This window comes from Marmota marmota, unplaced genomic scaffold (assembly GCF_001458135.2).
Source record: "Marmota marmota marmota unplaced genomic scaffold, marMar, whole genome shotgun sequence".
Classification (NCBI taxonomy): Eukaryota; Metazoa; Chordata; class Mammalia; order Rodentia; family Sciuridae; genus Marmota; species Marmota marmota.
This window is the reverse complement of record NW_026000130.1, coordinates 5,164,922-5,185,449: the sequence shown is the minus strand read 5'-3', so window position 1 is coordinate 5,185,449 and position 20,528 is coordinate 5,164,922. Positions and strand designations below refer to the sequence as shown.

The 20,528-nt window shown below is 51.1% G+C and overlaps 1 protein-coding gene across 1 annotated transcript in view; it reads right to left on the bottom strand.

The window, feature by feature from the left end:
* Acacb (acetyl-CoA carboxylase beta) overlaps positions 1–20,528 on the bottom strand; it is a 117,821-nt gene that overhangs the window by 4,014 nt on the left and 93,279 nt on the right. The window contains exons 39-51 of the mRNA XM_048784891.1: positions 16,860–16,982; positions 16,489–16,758; positions 15,143–15,240; positions 14,182–14,302; positions 11,554–11,664; positions 10,899–11,042; positions 10,326–10,446; positions 9,013–9,109; positions 7,447–7,543; positions 6,834–6,969; positions 5,752–5,929; positions 4,340–4,452; positions 475–634 (exon numbers count right to left, since the gene is read on the bottom strand). Of these exons, the coding sequence (XP_048640848.1) occupies positions 475–634; positions 4,340–4,452; positions 5,752–5,929; positions 6,834–6,969; positions 7,447–7,543; positions 9,013–9,109; positions 10,326–10,446; positions 10,899–11,042; positions 11,554–11,664; positions 14,182–14,302; positions 15,143–15,240; positions 16,489–16,758; positions 16,860–16,982 (1,769 nt within the window). The remainder of the gene's footprint in view (positions 1–474; positions 635–4,339; positions 4,453–5,751; positions 5,930–6,833; positions 6,970–7,446; positions 7,544–9,012; positions 9,110–10,325; positions 10,447–10,898; positions 11,043–11,553; positions 11,665–14,181; positions 14,303–15,142; positions 15,241–16,488; positions 16,759–16,859; positions 16,983–20,528) is intronic.

Sequence of the window (20,528 nt, the reverse complement as noted above, 5' to 3'; positions counted from 1 at the left end):
GCCCCTGACCCTCCCGAGCTGTCCCCCCCCCGCCCCCCAGACAGGCGACAGGCAACAGCGAGGTCGCTGTGCGTGGGGGAGGGACGCTGCCCCGCAGGGGGCGGAGCCGTCTAAACCAGCACCGGCCACCTCCCCCTCTGGGGACACGAGACATTCCAGCAGGAGAAGCTGGCAGGCAGTGGAGGTGATTATGGGATGTCCTCTGGGGGACATCAGGCCAGGGCTCCGGGAAACCGGGGTGACACGAGGGCTCCCTTGGGTCTTCGCCTTGGTCAACACTAACCTCAAGCCTCCTGCCACCACCTGGGGCTGTGCAGGGCTCCCGGCTCCCAGCCTAGGGTGTCATTGTGCTGGTGCCACCAGCATGGAGACTTTTGTTTTAAGCTCCTCAGGTGACTCCCAGGTCTGTCCCCCCCCCAGCCCCACTGTCCTCCCCGGTGGGGCCCTGGTGGCCTCAGGGGGTCCTCCCCGGGCCTTACGGAGATGACGCCCTTCTCCAGCATGCGGCCCGGCGTGTCGTGGAGGTCGGCGAACTGCACCGCCACCTGGTGGTAGATGGGGAGCAGCAGCTCCTCGCGCGCCCTCAGCCGGCCCTCCAGCTCCCTGCGCTCCTTCTCCGGGAGCTGGGCTGTCCCTGCGGGGGCAGAGGAGCCGCTCAGGACCCGGGCACACCTCGGAACACTGCCACACAAGGCAGGGCTGGAGGGTTTTTTTTTTTTTTTGAGAGTGCATAAACGTCTGCAGGACAGGCGGGGCCCCATGAGGTACTGGGGGCGTTAACGCTGATGTTCCCCCTAAATCAAGCTATTCTGTGGGCTCAGGAGTAGACTCACGACGGCAGGATGGTGTCCTACATGCAGCTTTAACTCTGACCCTTCTGTCAGGCCCTCTGTGCTCCATAGCATACTATCAATTACTATTTTAATACAAATTATAAAATGCAATAAGGAGCCCGGTCCAGTGGCACATGCTCGGGAGGCTGAGGCAGGAGGATGGGGAGTTCAAAGACAGCCTCAGCAACAGAGAGGTGCTAAGCCACTCAGGGAGACCCTGTGTCTAAATAAAATACAGAATAGGGCTGGGGATGGGGCTCAGGGGTCAAGTGCCCCTGAGTTCAATCCCTAGTACCAAAAAAAAAAAAAAAGAAGAAAGAAAGAAAATACTCGTATAAGAAGAAGACTTTGTAGTCAGAATCTTCCTATCAAAGATTTAAAGAAATAATGCCAATTGTACACAAATCCAGAAAATAGAACAGACTTTCCAAATCCCCAAGGTCCGCACTACCCTGATGCCAAAACAAACAACTCACACGTACTGGGCAACACATCTGGGGAAGACACAGTGATAAAGCCGCTGCCATAATGCGGAGAACAAACAGGGACACCTGAAGCAGACCACACCTACAGACCACGATGAAGCAAAGCCATCGAACAAAATGGTACAACTTTGATGTCCAGCTGGCAATTCTAAAGGGACAATTTGTGGCTCTCTCTCCAAGCTCGTGCAGAAGCTTTCTGATTTGCTGTCACCCCACTTATTGATTCTTGGTGTCACTTGCTGGGCTCTAGGGTTTTGAACTTGGGGCCTGAGCCGACGTGGGGGGTGTGGAGCTGTTTTCTTCTGGCGGTTGCAGTTCCCGGTCTGGATCTGAGGTCTTGGGTCCTTTTGAGTTGACTTGTGCAGGGCGGCAGGTGAGGGTGTAGTTTCACTCTTGGACACGTGGATACCCAGTTTTCCCATTTATTTAAAGGCTGTCTTTTCTCCAAGGCATGTTTTTGGCACCTGTGTTGACTATCAGATGATGGCATCCATCTGTCTGTCTGCTCTCCATTGCTCTTCGTGTCGGTCTGGATGCCGCTGCCATGTGTTCTGGTCCTGCAGCTCTGTGGGGCACCTGGAGGCCCAACGCTGGGATACCTCACGCCTGCTCTTCTGGCTCAGGACTGGCTGGTTATTCTGGGTCTTTTATTCTTCCAGATGAATTTTAGGACTGTGTGCGGCCCTCAGTGAAGAATGTCATGGGTGTTGTGGTGGGGACTGCACTGAACCTGTGTAACACTCAGGGCTGTTTTGACTGTACTGATTCTTGTCTATCCAAGAACAGGGGAGAAAAATCTTTCCCAGCTGCTCCTCCAGCAGGATTAACATCCACAATAGACAAAGAACTCAGACCCTTACCACGAAAAACCGACCCAATTAATAATAAACGGGCAAAATAACTCAACGGATTTATCTCAAAAGAGGCAACACAAATGGCCAACAAATATATAAAAAAAATGTTCTACCTCCCTAGCAACCAGGGAAATGCAATCTAAACAACACTGAGATTTCACCTCACTAGGATGGCAGTCATTACAAATATAAATGATAATAAACGCTGGTGAGGACCCGGGGAAAGGGACACTCCCACGTTGTTAGTAGGACTGGGAATCAGCACAACCACTCTGGAAAGCAGTACGGACAGTCCTCAAAGGACTAGGCAGGGGAACACCATACAACCCAGCTCCCACTCCTCAGTATTATCCAAAGACCTAGAATCACCATCCTCTAGTGACACAGGCATGTCAGTGTGTACAGCAGCACAGTTCACAATAGCCAAGTTATGGAACCAACTGGGTGCCTGTCAACAAATGGATGAATGGGTACAGAAAATATGTACATATACACAAAGGAGTTCTACTCAGCCATACAGGATGGAATGATGGCCAGGGGCAGTGGCTCAGGCCTGTCCTCCCAGCAGCTCAGGAGGCTGAGGCAGGAGAGTCGTGAGTCCAAAGCCAGCCTCAGCAACAACGAGGCCCTAAGCAACTCAGTGAGACCCTGAATCTAAATAAAATACAAAACAGGGCTGGGGATGGGGCTCAGTGGTTGGGGGCCCCTAGGTTCAATCTCAGGGGTATGCTCTCCCTGCAAAAAAGAATGAAATGACGGCATTTGCTGGCAGATGGATGGAACTGGAGATCATGGTGCTAAGTTAAATAAGCCAGACTCAGAAAGTCAAGGGTCAGATGTCTCCTCTCCTGTGCAGAAACTGCAGCAAAATAAGGGAGGGGGGACAGAAGGGAGAGGAGAGGGACTGAGGGGAAGGTGGAAGGGACGGGAAGAGGGAAGAGCGGTGGAGAGCAATTGACCCACTGCTCTGAACGTCCATGAAGAACCACCATGAACGTCCCCTCAGGCTATCTATAGAGCACTGATTCCAAAACCAAGAATCAACAGGAGGAAGCCCAGCAGAGTAAAGGGAAGGGGAGGGGGAGGGCAGAGAGGGAGAGAGGACGCGCTGGGGACTGAGGGGCCAGCTGGGCTCCGTGCAGGTGTGCTCATGTTGAAACGGACCCCCCTCTTGGGCCCCGCTATGATGCACTAATGAAAACGTTAAATAAATAGGATTTTGTCACCAAAATTCTAACCCCAACACTTCAAATGTTATACTTTGTGCTAAGAAATAAATTTACAGTGGTGTTATAGGGTCAGCATCCCTGACCCCAAAATCCAAAATCCAAATGCTGCAAAAGCTAGAGCTTCTAAACTGCCGACATGATGTCACAGTGGAAAATCCCGGACCTCGTGGCACAGGTCGCCATCAAAACGCAGGTGCATAACAACGCGCATATAATCACCTTCAGGTTTTATACATAAGGTGTCGAGGAAACGTAAATGAGTTTTGGGTTTAGATGTGGGTCCCGTCCCCAGAAGACCTCATCGTACAGATGCAGATATTCCCAAGTCCAAAAAAATTGCCATCTGGAACATATCTGTTCCCAAGGGATAGTAAACCTCTGTGTGTGTGTGTGTGTGTGTGTGTGTGTGTGTTTTAATGTTAAAATGATTGACTTGGAAATACAAATATTTGGAAAAATCTCACGATTACCATAGCTGTGTTTGGTGTGTCTTTATTGCATTTTTAAAAAAATTTTTTTTTAGTTGATGGACCTTTATTTATTTATTTATTTTATGGCTACTGGGCACTGACCTCAGGGCCACTCGGCCCCTAAGCCACATCCCCAGTCCTATTGGTATTTTATTTAGAGACGGGGTCTCCCTGAGTTTCTCAGGGCCTCACTTGTGCTGAGGCTGGTTGAACTCACGACCCTCCTGCCTCAGCCTCCCCAGCCGCTGGGAGGACAGGCGTGCAGCATGGTGCCCGGCTTGGGCCTGTATTTTATTCACTCATTTCTCTGCGGTGCTGAGATTTGAACCCAGTGCCTCTCACATACGAGGCAAGTGCTCTCCCCGTGAGCCGCAGCCCCAGCCCTCTTTCTTGCTCATTTTCTAATGCGCTAGAAACCACCATGACGGGACTGGCCGGCACCCCCCTCCCGGCCCCCGGCCCCCTCACCTAGCTGCTCCACGAGCTTCTTGTAAGCCGGGTCAATACGCCTCATGGCCTTTACCAGGTCTTTTCTTCTGAACTTAATCTCCACCGTTCCCTCGGGCTCCAGAACGCCCCCCCTGTAAAAAGAAGAGGCAGGAGTGGGTGCAGGCATCGCCAGCAAGCCCCAGCTCCTGGAGGTGGAGGAAGCTCAGGGTAAGGGAGCTGGGAGACCTGGGTGTCGGCTCTAACGCAGATCTGCTGTGTGCTCTCGGGCAAGTCACTTTCCCTCTCTGGGTTTCTGTTTCTATACCCAGAGAAGGAAGGGCTGAATCAACATCTTAAAATGATGCTTTCTCAACTCTGGAGAGCCGTTGAGCTGCATTTCATAACTCTCTCCGTAACAGCGTAACTCCTAGCACGGCCCTTTCTGACTTGCCCAATTCCTGCTCTTCTAGAGTCGGGGCACCGTTTCTGAGCCCTTTAAAGCTTAGAAGGAGTGATGAGAGCCCAGCATGTTCTGTGCTGACAACCCCCTCATTTCCAACCTTCTCACTCCCCCCTCAGTCTACCTCGCCCCCTTCTGCTTTTGATAGGTTAGAAGCCCTAAGAAACCGACAGGCAGCTCTGAGCTTCCTAGCGGCCAGAGGGAGAAGTTGATTGAATTTCAAGTGAGGTGCAGGATTCCGAGTCTTCCTCAAGGACTGGCCTCAGGAGCCTGCCATGAGGATCTAGGCACCGTGAAGACAGGACAGGCCTGGCTCATTGGACATCATGACACAACACCCAACAAAATGCCTGGCTTGTGGCAGGAACTCAGTAACTGCTCAGTGAATTAAGGAAGGAGGAAGGAGTGAACACAGAACAGGGTGCCCACATTTTGGGAAGAACCACTCTTGAGGACTTTATGTCCGACACAGCAGGTAGCATAAGGTGTTCCCTCTGAAGGCCTCAACCACCATGACAGGCATTCCTATCACATCCTGTTTGAGAGCCCCTGGGATTTATTCCTCCTGAAGAAAATGCCAAGGTTTCTCTCCCACAAGGAACAGGACCCCATCATTCAGGTCTTTATCTGGTCACTTGTTCTGTCAGGATTTCCCCATCCCTGAGAGGAGTCAGGCGTTGTGACAGACCCTGGGCCCAGAAACTAGCCTCAGAGCCTAGTGAGAGAGGCAGAACTCATATTTCCCTTTTCATCCTGGCTGCCAGGAGGCTCATGGGCTTTGGGTCTTTCCTTTAATATTTCATTTTTAATTATGTTATTATTTTGGTATTTCCTTTATTATTTTTCCATGGCAAACTTCCTTGAGGATAAGTTACATAAAAAGAGACAAAACCTCTACCACCTATGGGTTCCAGCTGTTGAGAAAACCCACTCCGGTTCAGTGAGGGACCTCTGTTTCCAGGAAACACCGGCTGACGGGGTGACCACCCACCTGCTCTCTCTGTCCGCGTACATTTCTATGCACAAGGGGTTGATGGTGGAGTCGAGGACCACCCAGGAGCCCCCGCGCAGCTCCGCGTGGGGCGGGATGTAGATGAGGATGGGCTGTGTGTACTGCCTGAGGCCATCCACGATGTAGGCCCCGAACTTCAGCACCTGGTCATACATGTCTGGAAGGCAAGGCCACCCACCCGCTTAGGTGACCAGAGGCCCCGGCTCACCCACACACAAAGCCCACAGCCCAAACGGTCCCTGGGTCCCCAGGGAGCAGGGTCAGCTGGGAGGCTTGGCGAGCACTGGGCTGGGAGTGGGGGGCCGACCAGGCATAGACGGTCCCCTGAGTGGCAGTGTGGCCCGTGTCCTCACCTGTAAACAGAGGCACCGGAAGCAACTCACCTCTGAGACCGCTGCCACCCTGTGTGGCCAACACAAAGAGCCCCCCAATCCTAATGGCCCCTGCTCCCCTGCCCTCACCTCCCACCAAGACACACCCTCCAAGTACCCGGGCACCCTACACGGTGACAGTAACATCACCACCAATACGCGCACCTTGTGCATGGGATCCTCACTGTGGCCCCCCAAGGTTGGTCCTATTTTAACTCCTTGCACAAAGGAGGGAAACTGAGGCTCAGAGAGGTTGCCCAGCCAGCAAGGATGCACAGCAGATCTGCCTCCCTCCCACGCCAGCCCTTTCCTCTGCACCCCACTGACAGCCACCGTGTCTAGAGATGTGTGGTGGCTTAGGGAGCCTGCACAGCCCTAAGGTCACCTGAGGCTTGGAGCAGCCCCAGGGAAGGTGGGTGGGTGCATGTCCTTCCCATCTTACCAAGTGGGGAGGTGACAGCCCAGGCCACCCAGGAGCTAACCTCCTGCCCTGCCACTCAGGTGTGACCTCTAGGAAGCCACACGGCCTCCGACATGTGGCTCCTCATCTATAAAAAAGGGCGGCGTTACCTGAACCACCTCTGGTCTTCAGGAGGAACAGCTAAGGGGACAGCGGGGGCAGGATGTGCAGAAGGAGCTGCCTGGGGACCAAGGCTGCAGGCGACTGTGAGGCCAACCAGGCGGCCCTACCTTTCATGCCCCCGGAGAAGCCCCTCCAGTTGGCAAAGATCAGCAGAGGCAGCTTCTCGCGGTTGAAGTCCTTGATGACCTGGGCGGTTTTGTAGGCCGAGTCTGGGAACCACACCTGGCCCGCCTGCTGGGTGATCTGGAACACGGACGGCCCGCGTCACACGCCCCGAGCAGCAGGGCCCTGGGTCGCGGGGACCCCAGCCCCGGCCTGTCCCTGGCACCAACACTGGAGCCAGAAGGAGGCCCAAAGCTCATCTGCCTCATGTGACACTCACCAAGCAGCACAGAGGGTCCCACTGTCCCCACATCTAAGCTCAGAGAGGTGCCAAGCTGGTCGAGGCCACACTGAGACCCCAAAGCAGCCCCCCACCCCCCGGGCAGTTCCCACTGTGGGCTGCAGCTGATGGTGGAAACAGTAGTGGGGGCAGGGCTGGGGGAGGGGGCTCCCCAGGACCTACCATCCCCCCAGAGGTAGCAGACACACTTCAGTGGAGGGGGCCCTGGGGACACACCCAGCCACCCAGGGCCATGGCCCTTGCTTCCTAGCCTCGGGCTGGGATAGCGGGACCCTCTCCTACCAGCAGAATGACGCCCAGCAGCCACAGCCCCTCACCTTGGCCTCGGAATCAAGGTTGGCAGGGTCTGCGGGGACCGCCATCTCCATGGTCCGCGTCTCCACGGCGATGACTCCGACGGGGATCCCCCCCAGCCTGGAAGGTGAGCACACGTGAGCCGGGCACCGGGCAGCCCCTGGGCAGACCTCGGGGTGGGGGGGACCAGGGTGCACCCAGCCCTGGCTGCAGGTGTTCTGGGAGTGGGGACAAGGCCATGTGGAGTAGAACGCTGGTTTCACTCTGGTGGATTAGTAGATGGCGAAAAAGAAGCTCCAAGAACCTGGCAAGCCGGGGGTCCAGCAGGTGCACATGCCCTGTCGGGTGAGGGGCCACCGGGACTGCAGCAGCTGGTCTGAGAAGACTTCCTGTGACAACAGCTGCACTTCTCACCTGAACTGTCCCATATGGCAGCTCGCATGGGCAAGGAGACACCCAGGTGACCTCTTTCATTTAAATTCTAACTTTAGACTTTTTTTTTTTTTTTTTTTTTTGGCTGGGGATCGACCCCAGGGCCTTGCACATGTTAGGCTAGTGCTCTACCCCTGAGCCACACCCCAGCCTTAAATTGCCCCTCCACCTGTCACCTGCAGCTGGTGATGACCACAGCACAGAGAAAAAACCACCTGTGGAGAGGGCCAAGGGACACTGAGCCTGATGGAAACTCAGCTCAGGGGTCACCGTGACCTCAGGAACCGTCACCTCGTACTGGTGGCCACCCCAGGTCACGTGCTTCACGGGGACGTTCTCGTTCACTCATGCAATGACCCTACGGGCAGGTGGGGGACGCCCATCTCTGGACCAAGGGCCTCCGCGTGAAAGGAGGCGTGGATTTCATCTCCAGTTTTTATGAAAAATGCGTTTAAAATAAACAGTCACAGAGAACGCAACTTCGCGTCCAACCGTGCTTAGGATTTTAATATTTCTTGTTCAGGAAGGTAGATGATAACTATGACAGGGACACTGCCACGTGGGTGCCCTGCGTGGCACTTCCGGTCTATAACGCACTACTGCGTTCACTGCCACGGAGGCCCTCTGGGTAGGACGACCACCCCATTCTACAGAGGAGGGCGTGGAGGCCCAGAGGCCTGACCCGCAGTCCAGCCCCAGAGCTGGACGTAGCTCTACGTGCTGCCAGGGATCTGAGTGGTAAGTCATGAGGGCTCCATGTGGGCGAAGGTCCCCAAAGATGAGGACCACGTGGCTAGAGGGGGCGCTCACTTGAGGCATTCAAGTGTCGATGGCTTCCGTCGGCCGTGGTGCCCTCCAGGGGCTCCTTACACAGAGTACTGAGGGTCTGAGGCCCAAAGGGTCCCCACGGTTAGGGGACTGAGGCTAGGGACAAGGTCCCAGCCCCAGGAGCAGCTGAGGCCACAGATGAGAACAGAACCTACGAACGGCTTCATCATCCGGGACACCTTCTGCCAAGTTGGGCTTTTTCTTCCAGAAAATCCTGGGGCCAAGGAGGAGGCATCCCTGGGGACCCTGGGATGCTGGGATGCTGGGAGTCCCAGCGCCTGGCGAGGCCAGGGGTTTGCAGACTGCTCCCGTCCTGTCATCAGGGTTACCTGGCTCGACCCGTCACCACCGTCTGGGCCCAGGGCGCCATGATTTCCTTGAAACTGCCCTGGTCGAAGAAGCCACTCTGCCAGGTCCCCTTCAGAGCTGTGGTCAGAAGACAGGAGCCCAGGTGGAGGGGCTGGTGACACCCCAGGCTGGCGTCCTCAGTCTGAGGACAGCCTGACCTTGACCTCAGAGCCCAAATGCCCTTTTCTCCCTAAAAACGGGCAGTTCCCAACCACTCACCTCCCCAAAACAAAACAGCAGCAACAAAAACCATGCTGCAAAGACAACATGGAGCCTGTTCAGCCCACGTGGAGGGCCAGCCGCCTCCAGCTGCGGTGATGCCAGGTGCCCGGAAAGCCAAGCCTCAGGCCCCGCCCTCCTGCCCAAGAGCACGCCTTCCGGGCACCTCTTCCCGGAAGAGACACAGCCCTGGAAGACACCCCTGAACTGCAGCCTGGGAACCACTGGGCTGGGAAGAGCCCCCCACGTCCCAGAGTAGGATAAAAACAATGTGACGTCAATGCCACTTCCAGGAAGGAAACAGCAACTTCAATCCACAGCGTGGCATAAGTGGCTTCAGTCATGACAAGAGGAGACAGGCCTGCGGGGAGTGTCTCAAGTGCAGGCGTGAGCAACGGAGGCTGGTGCCGGGCACCAAGCAGCCCACTTGGGCTCTGTGGCAGGGCTGGCCGGACTCCACGGAGCAAGGTTCCAGCACAAAGTGGCTCATTTCTGAACTGAGTTAGACACGGGCCCTCCGTGCTCACAGGCGCAAGGGCCCCAGAGGAGAACAGGGAGGGACGCAACCACGGAGATGCTTCTGCTGGCCAAAGGGTCACGTCCCCACATCAGCACACAGCTCAGTGAGCAGAGCACCATCTGCAGGGAGCAGCAGGTGGAATTCGACACTTGGGATACGGTGACAGGGGAGCTCAGCTTTCCGGTCCATTCTGGTTGCTCAGAATGTAATGACATACCTCTAAGAGACAGAGCCATCCCCTTCAGAAGGGGAGAGGGGAGAGAGGGGTGTGTGTGTGTGTGGGTGTGTGTGTGTCAAAGAGGCCAAGATGCCCATCCTGGGAAACTCAGAGTCCCTTTCCATTTATGAGCCCCAGAAACTATAGCTGTTTCCAACACTCATTGGTCAATGACTCCAGAAAACCACAGAGTAAAATCTCCATCCCCCAACTCCACCGGCCTCTCAGCTTAGGGACACCCCTCTGGGATATGGGGAAAAAATATCAATGCTTCTACCTTCAGGCTCTTTTACCTCAGGCCCAAGTCCCAGTTCCCTGGCAACACACTAAGGACTTACTTGGGTGAGGCCTTCCGGCAAGCATCCACCGGGGGTCGTAGGGGGCTCTGGACGGGAGAAATTCAACTTCTCTGTCAATAGGATCAGTGGGTGTGATGATAGGGACTGGGCTGAGGTTATCCTAGAAAAGAAAGCCGTCTCCAATTCAGTCTCCAGGGCTTCTCAGTAACACCCATGTTTTTTTTTTGCCTCCGACTACGATTATGCCTGGTTATGCAGCAATAGCCTCTCACTCGGGCTTTGGAAGCCAATGTTCTGGTTGGGAAATGCCAGGCAAGAGCTAGCTCTATGGATTCTTTTGAAATCCAGTTTCGGGAGTCCTGAGTGCATTCCACCATTCAAATGGATTTGATGAAGGCGGGGGGTGAAGGTCATTCCTTTTTAAAAAATCATTATGATTCCACCAAAACAGCAACCAGCAGCTTGCACAGGACTGGGTATCAGAGAGGCAGGAGGGAGGAGGGAATGAACCCAGCCACATCTGAAGGGCTTCCCACCCACCACCCTCCACACCACCCAAATGGGCTTGATGATAGAGTCCTCTAGGCTCTAAGCCCAGGGGCGATCCTGCACCTTTGGCATATAGGAGAGCCACTCCAGGATGGTGTAGACCCCTTCAAAGTCATCCGGCACGGTAATGTGGGAGACGCCATTGAAGTGCATGATCTGAACGCCACCCAGCTGGTTGTTGGACGTGTAGACCTCTCTTCCCAGCACCTGCTTCGACACAACGCGGTTAGCAAAGTCCTGCGTGGCCAGGGCCCCTTCCATCTGTTGGGAATCACCTTGCCCAGAGTGGGTCTCAATCCCGGCTGCACACGACAATCAACCGGGAGCTTTTAACCCTTTGCCACCCAGCTCGTACCCAGACCAGTGACCTCAGAACCTGACGTCAGGAATCATTTGTCATTGTGCCTTGTCCCGTTTCCTACAAAGCATCTTGCCACTTCTATATTTTTAAAATTTATCTTAATTTATTTATTTTTATTTTTTATTTGTTTTAATTAGTTACACGATTTCAATATTTTTTAATGTAAAATAGTTCCACCAGAGGAGCTTAAAACTTATTTTATTTTGGCTCAGAAGGCGCCCAGATAATTACACATTGGAACAACAGCTCTCACACGGTAGGAATGAGACCTACTGGGAGAGATTTCCCACCAGAGGTCAATGAAATTTTTAAATGACCCTTGGCCCCCCGACCCTCCACGGGGCCCCTCGGGGTCACCTTGTTGAGGGCACTGGCCCCCGTGAGGATGATGTGGGAGTTCTCCACCTGGATCACCCGCTGGCCCAGCCTCACCAAGTAGGCCCCGATCCCGAGGGCGCGGCAGGTCACCTGAGGAGACAGGACCCCTTCTGAACCCCACAGGGTGGCATCGCCCTACCCCGCAGAGAGGAAGGACTCAACAGCCTGCAAGGCACAAATGCAGGTCACCTCTTGGACAACGGCAACCTGATCTGGGGCCAAACAGCAAAACCAAAGCTCATTCTCGGAGCCGCTGGCTGGGTGCAGCTTGGTTTCTGCTGTCATGTGGGTCTTCCGTGTCCCCGGCCTGGCCATATGGGAGGTTAGCAAAACTTGAAGAGGGAGCGAGCCTGGTGGGGGGGCCTTGGGTCCCTAGGGACACACCCTGAAAGGGGACTGTGGGACCCCAGCCCCTTCCTCTCTCCCTCTGGCTTTCCGGCCATGAGGTGAGAGAGATGTCCCTCTGCCACAGGCCTTCACCATGGTGTGCTGCCTGGCCGCGGCCCCAAAGCCAACTGATCATGGACTAGACCCTCCTGAACTGTGAGTCAAAATGAACCTTTTGTCCTGGTAAGTTGATTTTCTGGGTATTTGTTGCCCTGACAGAAAGGTGACTAGCAAGAAGAGGAGGGGCTGTAGGGAGAGCAGCAGACGGGAGGCTGGGATCTCAGCCGCTCTGGGCAGCTCCTCTGAGCTCAGCTGTTCACAAGGGATCTGGTTCTCTTGCCCAGACACAAGGACATCCAGGAGTGTGAGCAGAAACTGAGGAGATCCAGGTAGGGTCTGGAGCAGGCCCACAGCCCTGTGCCACGTCACCTTCCTGGTTTTGATAATCACTGTGGCAGGTAGGATACTGTCGGCGGGGAGCTGGACAAAGGGCACCCGGGAATTCTCTGTACCACCCTGTGGCTTCAGATGAGTCCCAAACTGTTCAAAATTCAAAGAGATGGGCTATTCATGTGGACCTAGGAAACAAGCCTAAAAAAGACTCACGCCCGACTTGATTTTCCAGGTAGAAAATGGAGCTCCAACACCGTGTGTAACAGTAAGGCCTTGAGTGACAGCTTACCATTGAGGAGAACTGTCAGTATGGCTACGACAAGAAGCAGGGGATGTTTTTTGGAAAGGTCATGGGGGGTGTGTGGGAGGAGGAAATATTCATTTTATACCAGTTAAAGTCAGGTTAAAGGTTTTTCTAAACCCTTAACACCTTTAAAATAAGAGAAGATGGCAGGGCTGGGGTTGTGGCTCAGCAGTGGAGCGCTCGCCTCACACAGGCTGGACCCGGGTTTGATCCTCAGCACCACATAAAAATAAATAAACTAAATAAAGGTGTTGTGTCCAACCAAAAAAAAAAAAAAAATTTAAAAAAAAAGATAAGATTGGACCCCGACTCAAACAAACCAACTACAAAAGGCTAACTGTTAAAACTGGGTTCTGCCAGGGTTGGGTTGGAGCTCAGTGGTACAGCACTTGCCTAGCGTGGGTTCGATCCTCAGCACCACATTGAGAAATAAATAAATAAAAATAAAACAAACAAACAAACTTGTTGGAGGCCACAACCAAGTCAAGATGGCACCTGGCAGTTTGCCAGGAGGAGTGGTTTGTGAGGCAATGTCACCGAGCCATCAAGATGGTGGGGACTCCTTATTGGCTGATTGCTGTATCTGGATGATGTTAATTGAGTCAAGCTGTGTATATATACCTCTGCCGTCCTGCAATAAAGCGGCTCTCGCTACCTTGAGTGCCCGCTCAGTTCCCACTGAGTTTCCCTGCAATAAAGCAGTTCCCACTTCAACCTTCAAGTTGCTTGTCACCTCCCGGCTATTTTGCTCAGCCGGACTGCGGCACAAACTGGGTTCTGATGGGCACCCAGTAGTGCCTATAGTCCTAGTGGCTCAAGAGGCTGAGGCAGGAGGATGGCGAGTTCAAGGTCAGCCTCAGCAAAAGCGAGGCACTAAGCAACTCAGTGAGACCCTGTCTCTAAATAAAATGCCAAATAGGGCTGGGGATGGGGCTCAGTGGTCCAGGGCCCCTGAGTTCAATCCCTGGTACCAGGAAAAAAAACTGAGTTCTGATATTAAAGAACTGTGGGTTTTATTGGGTTGTATTAATAGGATTGAGGTTATATAAATGGGGGAAAGATTCTTCTCCATTAAGGGTCCACCCTGAAGCCCATTATGTCCCATCGTCCCATTTATGGAAACTGAGCAACCAACATTCCACTTAGGTAATGTTGAAATAAATCTATTTTGAGAGTTTTATTCTTTGGAGAAAAGTAATAGTGATAATATTCACTCATATTACTAATGACAGTAAATCACACAATAAGCTTTGGATTGTGATTCCCACCTGTTTTAACGCACTGTGTCCGTTTTGTAGAAATAGTCACAGAACTGAAAACTTGGGACTCGACGGGCTACTGGGTGAAGAGACCTGCTAGGAGAGTTGGCTTTAAAACACTGTAAGATGGGTGCAAACTAGGAGTGGCTATGTGTGGGTCCCTAGTGGAGCTGTGTGATGTCACCTAGGGCTCACAGCCAAGTCCCTCAACTTCTGTGACAACCGCACAGTTTCTGTAATAGAAAAGAAATCAGGGGTGCTCACCATGCTGATGGTGACGATCTCTTCGTAGGCCAGGGAGGACTCCCCAGCAATCATGCCCGAGCCCCTCAGGTTCTCCACGCCCAGGCCGTCGTCCTTCCCGATGATGTCGGTGATGACGTACCTTAGGAGCCAAGCGTGGGTGAAAGACTGAACCCTGTCCCCCCAAAGTTCAAGGGGGTGTGTCTCCCAAGGCCCCAGAGCAGGAGGGATGAGTGAGGGAAGGGACTGGAACAGGATGACAGGAAAGCACAGGGTGAGGACCCTCAGGTTTGGCACTAAACCGTCTAAAGGTCAAGTTCAACAGAAGTCACTCTCCCCCAGGGGCTCTCGGCCGACTATCCTCCCCACCCCTCATTGCTCCAGAGCAGTCTAGACCAGCTTTTGGTCTCCAGAGAGGTGGGGGTACACAGTTCATCAACCAAGATCTCATGAAACGAGAAGTACCGGTTAGCCAAACCCTGTTAGGAATTCACAGAGCACTGTGGTTTGTTAAAGGCTCTGAGAAGGCCCGCAGGAAGGAGGTTATTAGACCCCATTTCACTTGGAGCTTCTCAAAACTTTCTCGACTTTCTTAAACTTAACTGACTATGGAAATTAAAAAAAAAAAAATTAAAGTTTCCCCCCGCATATCATTCAGAAAATCACATCTGGGAAATTCTCTGGTCAACCCATTAAGACAAATAAACAGGGTTTTCCCCAGAAAAGACAGGCAGGAGCCTCTGACACCCTCAAAGACCTGACCCTTGCCTCTCACCCGTTCCTTCCCAGATTACCACGGCACCAATTTGGATAACTGGGGGGTAAAGGGAGCCTCTAGCTCCTGGGACATCATGGCAATTGAGAAAGGGGACCAACAGCACCCACTGGAGGGTACTGCCTCAGGCCCGGAAGCAGAGATGGAGTGCCCGTTACGAGCAGAGGTGACCACAAGTGAAATCAGGGGCCCTGGTAAGTCACTCACCTGGATTCCCCGCCCTCCTCGATGTGTTTGCAGTGGACGGAATTCAGGGCGCTGATTCTGGTGTAGTCTTGGGGCGTCAGGTACAGGTATCTGAATCCCTTAAAAACACACTTCAGTGAGCCTGTGAGCCCATCCCCACCACATGGCGGGGTAGACGTTAACAACAGGACATCCAGGAGACCCCGTCAGAACCCTCCTGTCAACACGCAGTTGCAGCCTGAGGGTGGGCTCCGGCTTATCCAAAGTGTTTGGGACCAGAAGTGCCACAATTTAGACATTTTCAAATCTTGGAATATCTGAAATCTCAGCCACATAATGTCTCGGAGATGGAATGGGAAATTCTTCTGTTTCATGTGGCCCTGCACACACAGGCCAGAGGGAGCACGATTCCACGTTTGAGGAACTTTGTGCTTTTCCATCAAGAGGTCAGGTGTGGGAGCTTCCTGGTGGCATCCTATCCATGGTCAAAAAGCTTCAGATTTGGGATCATTTTGGATTTGGGATTTTTGGATTAGGGACGGTCAACTTCTACAAGAACAGAATTTTTTTTCTTTGCTGTCCCCCAAATAAATTTTGTCCCCTTGGTCGAGGGAGCATCACCCCAGCCTCCGGTTGGGAAGGACAGGTGTCCCCTGTGGTCTCAGATCAGGACAGGTGGACTTTTCTCCCATTCATCTTGCCTTTCATTGCAATGGGGTCTGCATGTCCCCAGGTGACATCTAAGAGCTTCCTGAGCCTAGGGACGGTGCTTTCCCTCACTCACGCATTCAGGAGAAGCTCAGCACGCAGTATTAGTAAGTATTAATAATTGTTTTCATTATCGTCCCTCCAAGAGGCCTGAGATACTTCTTCCTAATCCCAGCGACACTGGTAGACTATGAGACTCACACAGGCACTTCGTCTCTCGGTGGGATATGTACTTCAGACATTCAAAAGGCTGGGCTTTTTTTTCTGTCATCTTACAGGTGCCATCAGCCCCACACACCATATAGGAGAGGCTGGACATGTCTTGTTTGGGGTTTGGATTTTTTTCAGACTGGAAGATTTCCATAGATAAATGGGGTATCCTGGGCTCGGACCCAGGTCTCAACACAGAATTCATTTCTGTTTTGTTTACACCGGGGACTCAGAGGCTGAAGGTAATTTCATTCCATATTTTTAGTGCACCTGCCTGTTGACCGTCACTTGTCCCGAGTCAGGTGTAGAATGTTGCACTTGGGGTTTCAGGTGGGTACCTCAAAAAGTTTTGAATGTTGAAGCATTTTCAATTTCAGGTTTTGCACTGAGGACATTGGCTGTATACCAGCTAGCCTGCCCCACACTGCCACCCCAGCTCCCAGACGTACCTTGTGGGGGTCTTCGGGGTCCACCCAAGCCACCTGGAACATGTGTTTGATCTCTTCAGCCAAGCCGATGCGGGCCCCGCTGTTGGCGGCCAGATAGATCTTGGGGATGCCCTCGGCCCGGGCCATCTCGGACGCCCTCAGGTAGAGAAGATCCTCCCCCAGGCCAAAGGACCCGATGCGGAAGGTGATGTCGTTGCTGATGACGATCACATCCCGGCCTTCTGGATACTCCTGGGTCTTGAACCTCATTTTGAAGACCACCATGCCCACCTGCAAGGGACACCGGTGCATAAAGAAAGCGGTTTCTTTCTTCCTAGGAAACGTCTTGGAAAGGCTGACACAGGCGGGTAGCAGGCTCTGCCAACGCCCACCTCGTTTCCACCTGGCAGCCGGTTCATCTCCACCAGCTGGCCCTGAGAGTCCAGCACTAATTCCGTGTAGGTCAGGATGTCTTTAGGGTACTTCTCCGGGGAACCCCACAGTTTAAAAAGAGCCTGGGAGAGGGGAGAAAAGAGGAAAAACATCATCGGTAGAGAGGTACTGCCCTTCCCGGTTGTCACAAAAGAAGGGTGAATTTCCTAGTTCTTTCTCCTTTTTAATCATAAAACATTTAAAGCATACCAGGAGAAAATAAAAAGCATGCAGAATAATAAACACCTGGTCCCTATCCAATGGCTTAAATCTTTTCATATTTGCTTAAGATTTTCGGGGGGTGGGTGGGGGCAGGGCCTTGTTATGTTGCCCAGGCTGGTCTTGAACTTCTGGATTTGAAAGATCCTCCTGCCTCAGCCTCCTGAGAAGCTGGGAACACAAGTGCACATGCTTGTGCCCAGCTCTGCTTAAGATTTTTTTAAAGAAAGAAGATAAGAGTCCCTGGTGCATCCCTCCCCCACCTTCCCTCTTCCTTCTTCCAAATCCCTGCAAATCATTATCTTGAATTTAGTGTCTACCCGCCAGCCCTGGGTACGCTTTTAATTTTACTTTATCACACATGCATACATGTATGATGTGAAGACACATCATATTATTTCGTGTGACAAACTTGACATAAATGGTATCTCACGAAAACACATCTTTCTGCAACTGACTTATTTTACTCTCCATTACACTTGAGAGATTTATAATATTGGTACATTTAGCTCTCGTTTATTTCACAATCCCTCTGTCCCAGTTTTCTGTAAGGGGAATATAGCACTATTTATTTATAACCCTGCTGAGGTTGTCCCCAGGTATCCAGCACTCTGTGTTATCAATAGTGCTATGGTGAATTCTCAGAGCCTCTTCTTACAGGTGAGAGTTTCTCCAGGTGTACGTATATGTCCATACACAGGTAACACACACACACACACACACACCCCCCTAGGAACTTCTGGGCCTCAGGCATGTGAAGCTTTCACTTTACTTGAGCCTACTGTATACCTCCCTGAGTTTTTGAACCCCTGCAGAAGCTCAGCAAGACTGGATAAGAGCTCCTCTATGCCACATCATCTCCAACGTCTGGTTTTGTTAACTGTTTAAACGTTTACCCACCTGCTGGCTATGAAACCCTACGGGTGTCCCACCTGTGTCTCACCCACTCTTAGTGAGAGATGTGCCTTTGAGCATCTGCTGACTACAAGTTTCTTTTTCTCAAGATTCCTGTGGATAACCCTTGCCCCTATTTAAAAAAATTTTTTTAGTTATAGATGGACACAACACTTTATTTTTTTTTTACTTATTTTTTTATGTGGTGCTGAGGATGGAACCCAGCGCCTCACACATACATGGCGAGCGCTCTACCACTGAGTCACATCCCCAGCCCTTTTTCATATTTATTTAGGTCTCATTTATTTAGACAGGGTCTCTAAATAACAAGACAGGGGTCTCGTTAAGTTGCTGAGGCTGGCTTTGTACCCACCATCCTCCTGCCTCAGCCTCCCAAGCCAATGGGATCATAGGCGTGTGCCATCTCACCCGGCAAGTTTTAATTTTAAGTTTTAATGTGATTCAATTTATGGGTCTTTTTCTGTGTAGTTTATGCTACACACAAACTGATTTCATGTGGCTTTAATCTTCTTGAAATTTATGTTTGTTTATCAAATTTGCTTTTTCCCGTTAGGTAGCTAGAGCTCGCCCCCTGGCCATGCGCAATACCACCCCTGTGTCCCGTGAATTAGGAGTGGGTCTGAGTCCAGGCTCTGGGTTCTGTCCCACTGGTCCATCAGCTCAGCTCCAGCCCAGGGCACCACATCATCCTAATTACTGCAGCTTCAAAATAAGTCACGACATCTGCCAAGGTAAGTGCGCCTGACTTTGTTCTTTTTCAAAACTACTTTTGCTATTCACAAGCTTTTGTTTTTCTATAAATACTTGAGGCTCAGCTTCTCAAACTTCACTAGAAAACTCTGGAAGTATACTGAGTTTATTAATTTGGAAGGAACTAACATCTTCACAATATTAAAGCTCCCTAGCATTTATGAGCATGGTATATCTCTCCATTTATTTAGGTTTAAAGTATCTCAATGAAGTTTTAAAATATACTTCATAAAGAAAAATTTCTCTTCTATGCTTTTTGCTTGATTTATTCCTGAGTTAACTTAGAGTCAGTTCATTTTTTAATTATTAGTGGTACGAGGGATTGAACCCAGGAGTGCTTAACCACTGAGCCACATCCCCAGCCCTTTTTAATATTTTATTAATAGGCAGGGTCTCATTAAGTTGCTGAGGCTGGCTTTGAACTCACAATCCTTCTGCCTCAGCCTCCTGAGCCACTGGGATTATCTGAGTAAGCCACCAGGCCCAGCTAAGTCACTTGATCGTGAATGGTGTTTGTTTCCCAAGTTCACTGCATATTCACTGCTGGTCTATAGGAAGGCAGTTGACTTCCTGTATATTGGTCTTGCAATCTTGCTGTATATTCTCTAATGGATTCTATCAATTCTTTTGGATTTCCTATAGACATTTATATCTTCTGCAAAACCCACCATTTTGCTTTTCTCTTTCCAGTCTTAAATACCTTTTATTTCTTTTTTCTGATTATTTCACTGGCCAGGAACTTAGGTTAAAAAAAAAAAAAAGTGGAACAGAAGGGGTGACAATGGCTATTTTTTGTCCTGGATCTTTCTTTAGAGAGAATGCTGACATTTCACCATTATGTGCTATTACTTTTAGATTGATAGCTTTTACCAAGATAAACAAATTTTCTTCTAGTTTATTAAAACTTTTCATCATAATAGATGTTTTTCAAATCCTTCTTTTTGTACCTATTGAGAAATTTTAAGTTTTTTTCTTAACCTAGTAATAAGATACATTGCATGAAGAGAATTCCTGATATCAAATCACAAGACAAAGCCAACTGACCTAAATTTCTTTTCAAACTTTTTTAGTTGTAGATGGACAGGATACTTTTATTTATTTATTAATTTATTTATATGTAGTGCTGAGGATCAAACCTAATGCTAGGCAAGTGCTCTGCCACTGAGCCCCATCCCCAGGCCTATTTTGTATTTTACTTAGCCACAGGGTCTCACTGAGCGGCTTAGGCCTCACTTTTGTGGAGGCTGGGTTTGAACTCACGATCCTCCTGCCTCGGCCTCCAGAGCTGCTGGGATGACAGGTGTGCACCACCGCACCCGGCCTTTCTTAGAGTTTTGATAGAAATTGTTTTAAAACTCTCTGAGCCAAATTTTAGTGGGTAGGTTTCATAAACTATTAATCTGACTGATTTGATGCTCATAATCTATTCAGATCCAATTTTCTGTTTCCTCCCTAGTCAGTTTTGGTAAGATGTGTTTTCCTTTCATCTAAGTTCAAATGCATGACATAGATTTCCTCATGGTGTAGTCAAGCTCCTTCCCCATGGCCTCTGAGGTCACAGGCAAAAAGATACATTGGCATCCTTCAACAGGAAATTTCCCATTTATTAAGCACCTACTGGATATATGCATTCCTCCCACAACCTTGTAAAGTAGGTACTTTTCTTATCCTCATTTTACAGAGGAGGAACTGAGGTCCAGAGAGGTCAAGAAACTTGCCCAGGAAAAACAAGGAAACCCAAGGAC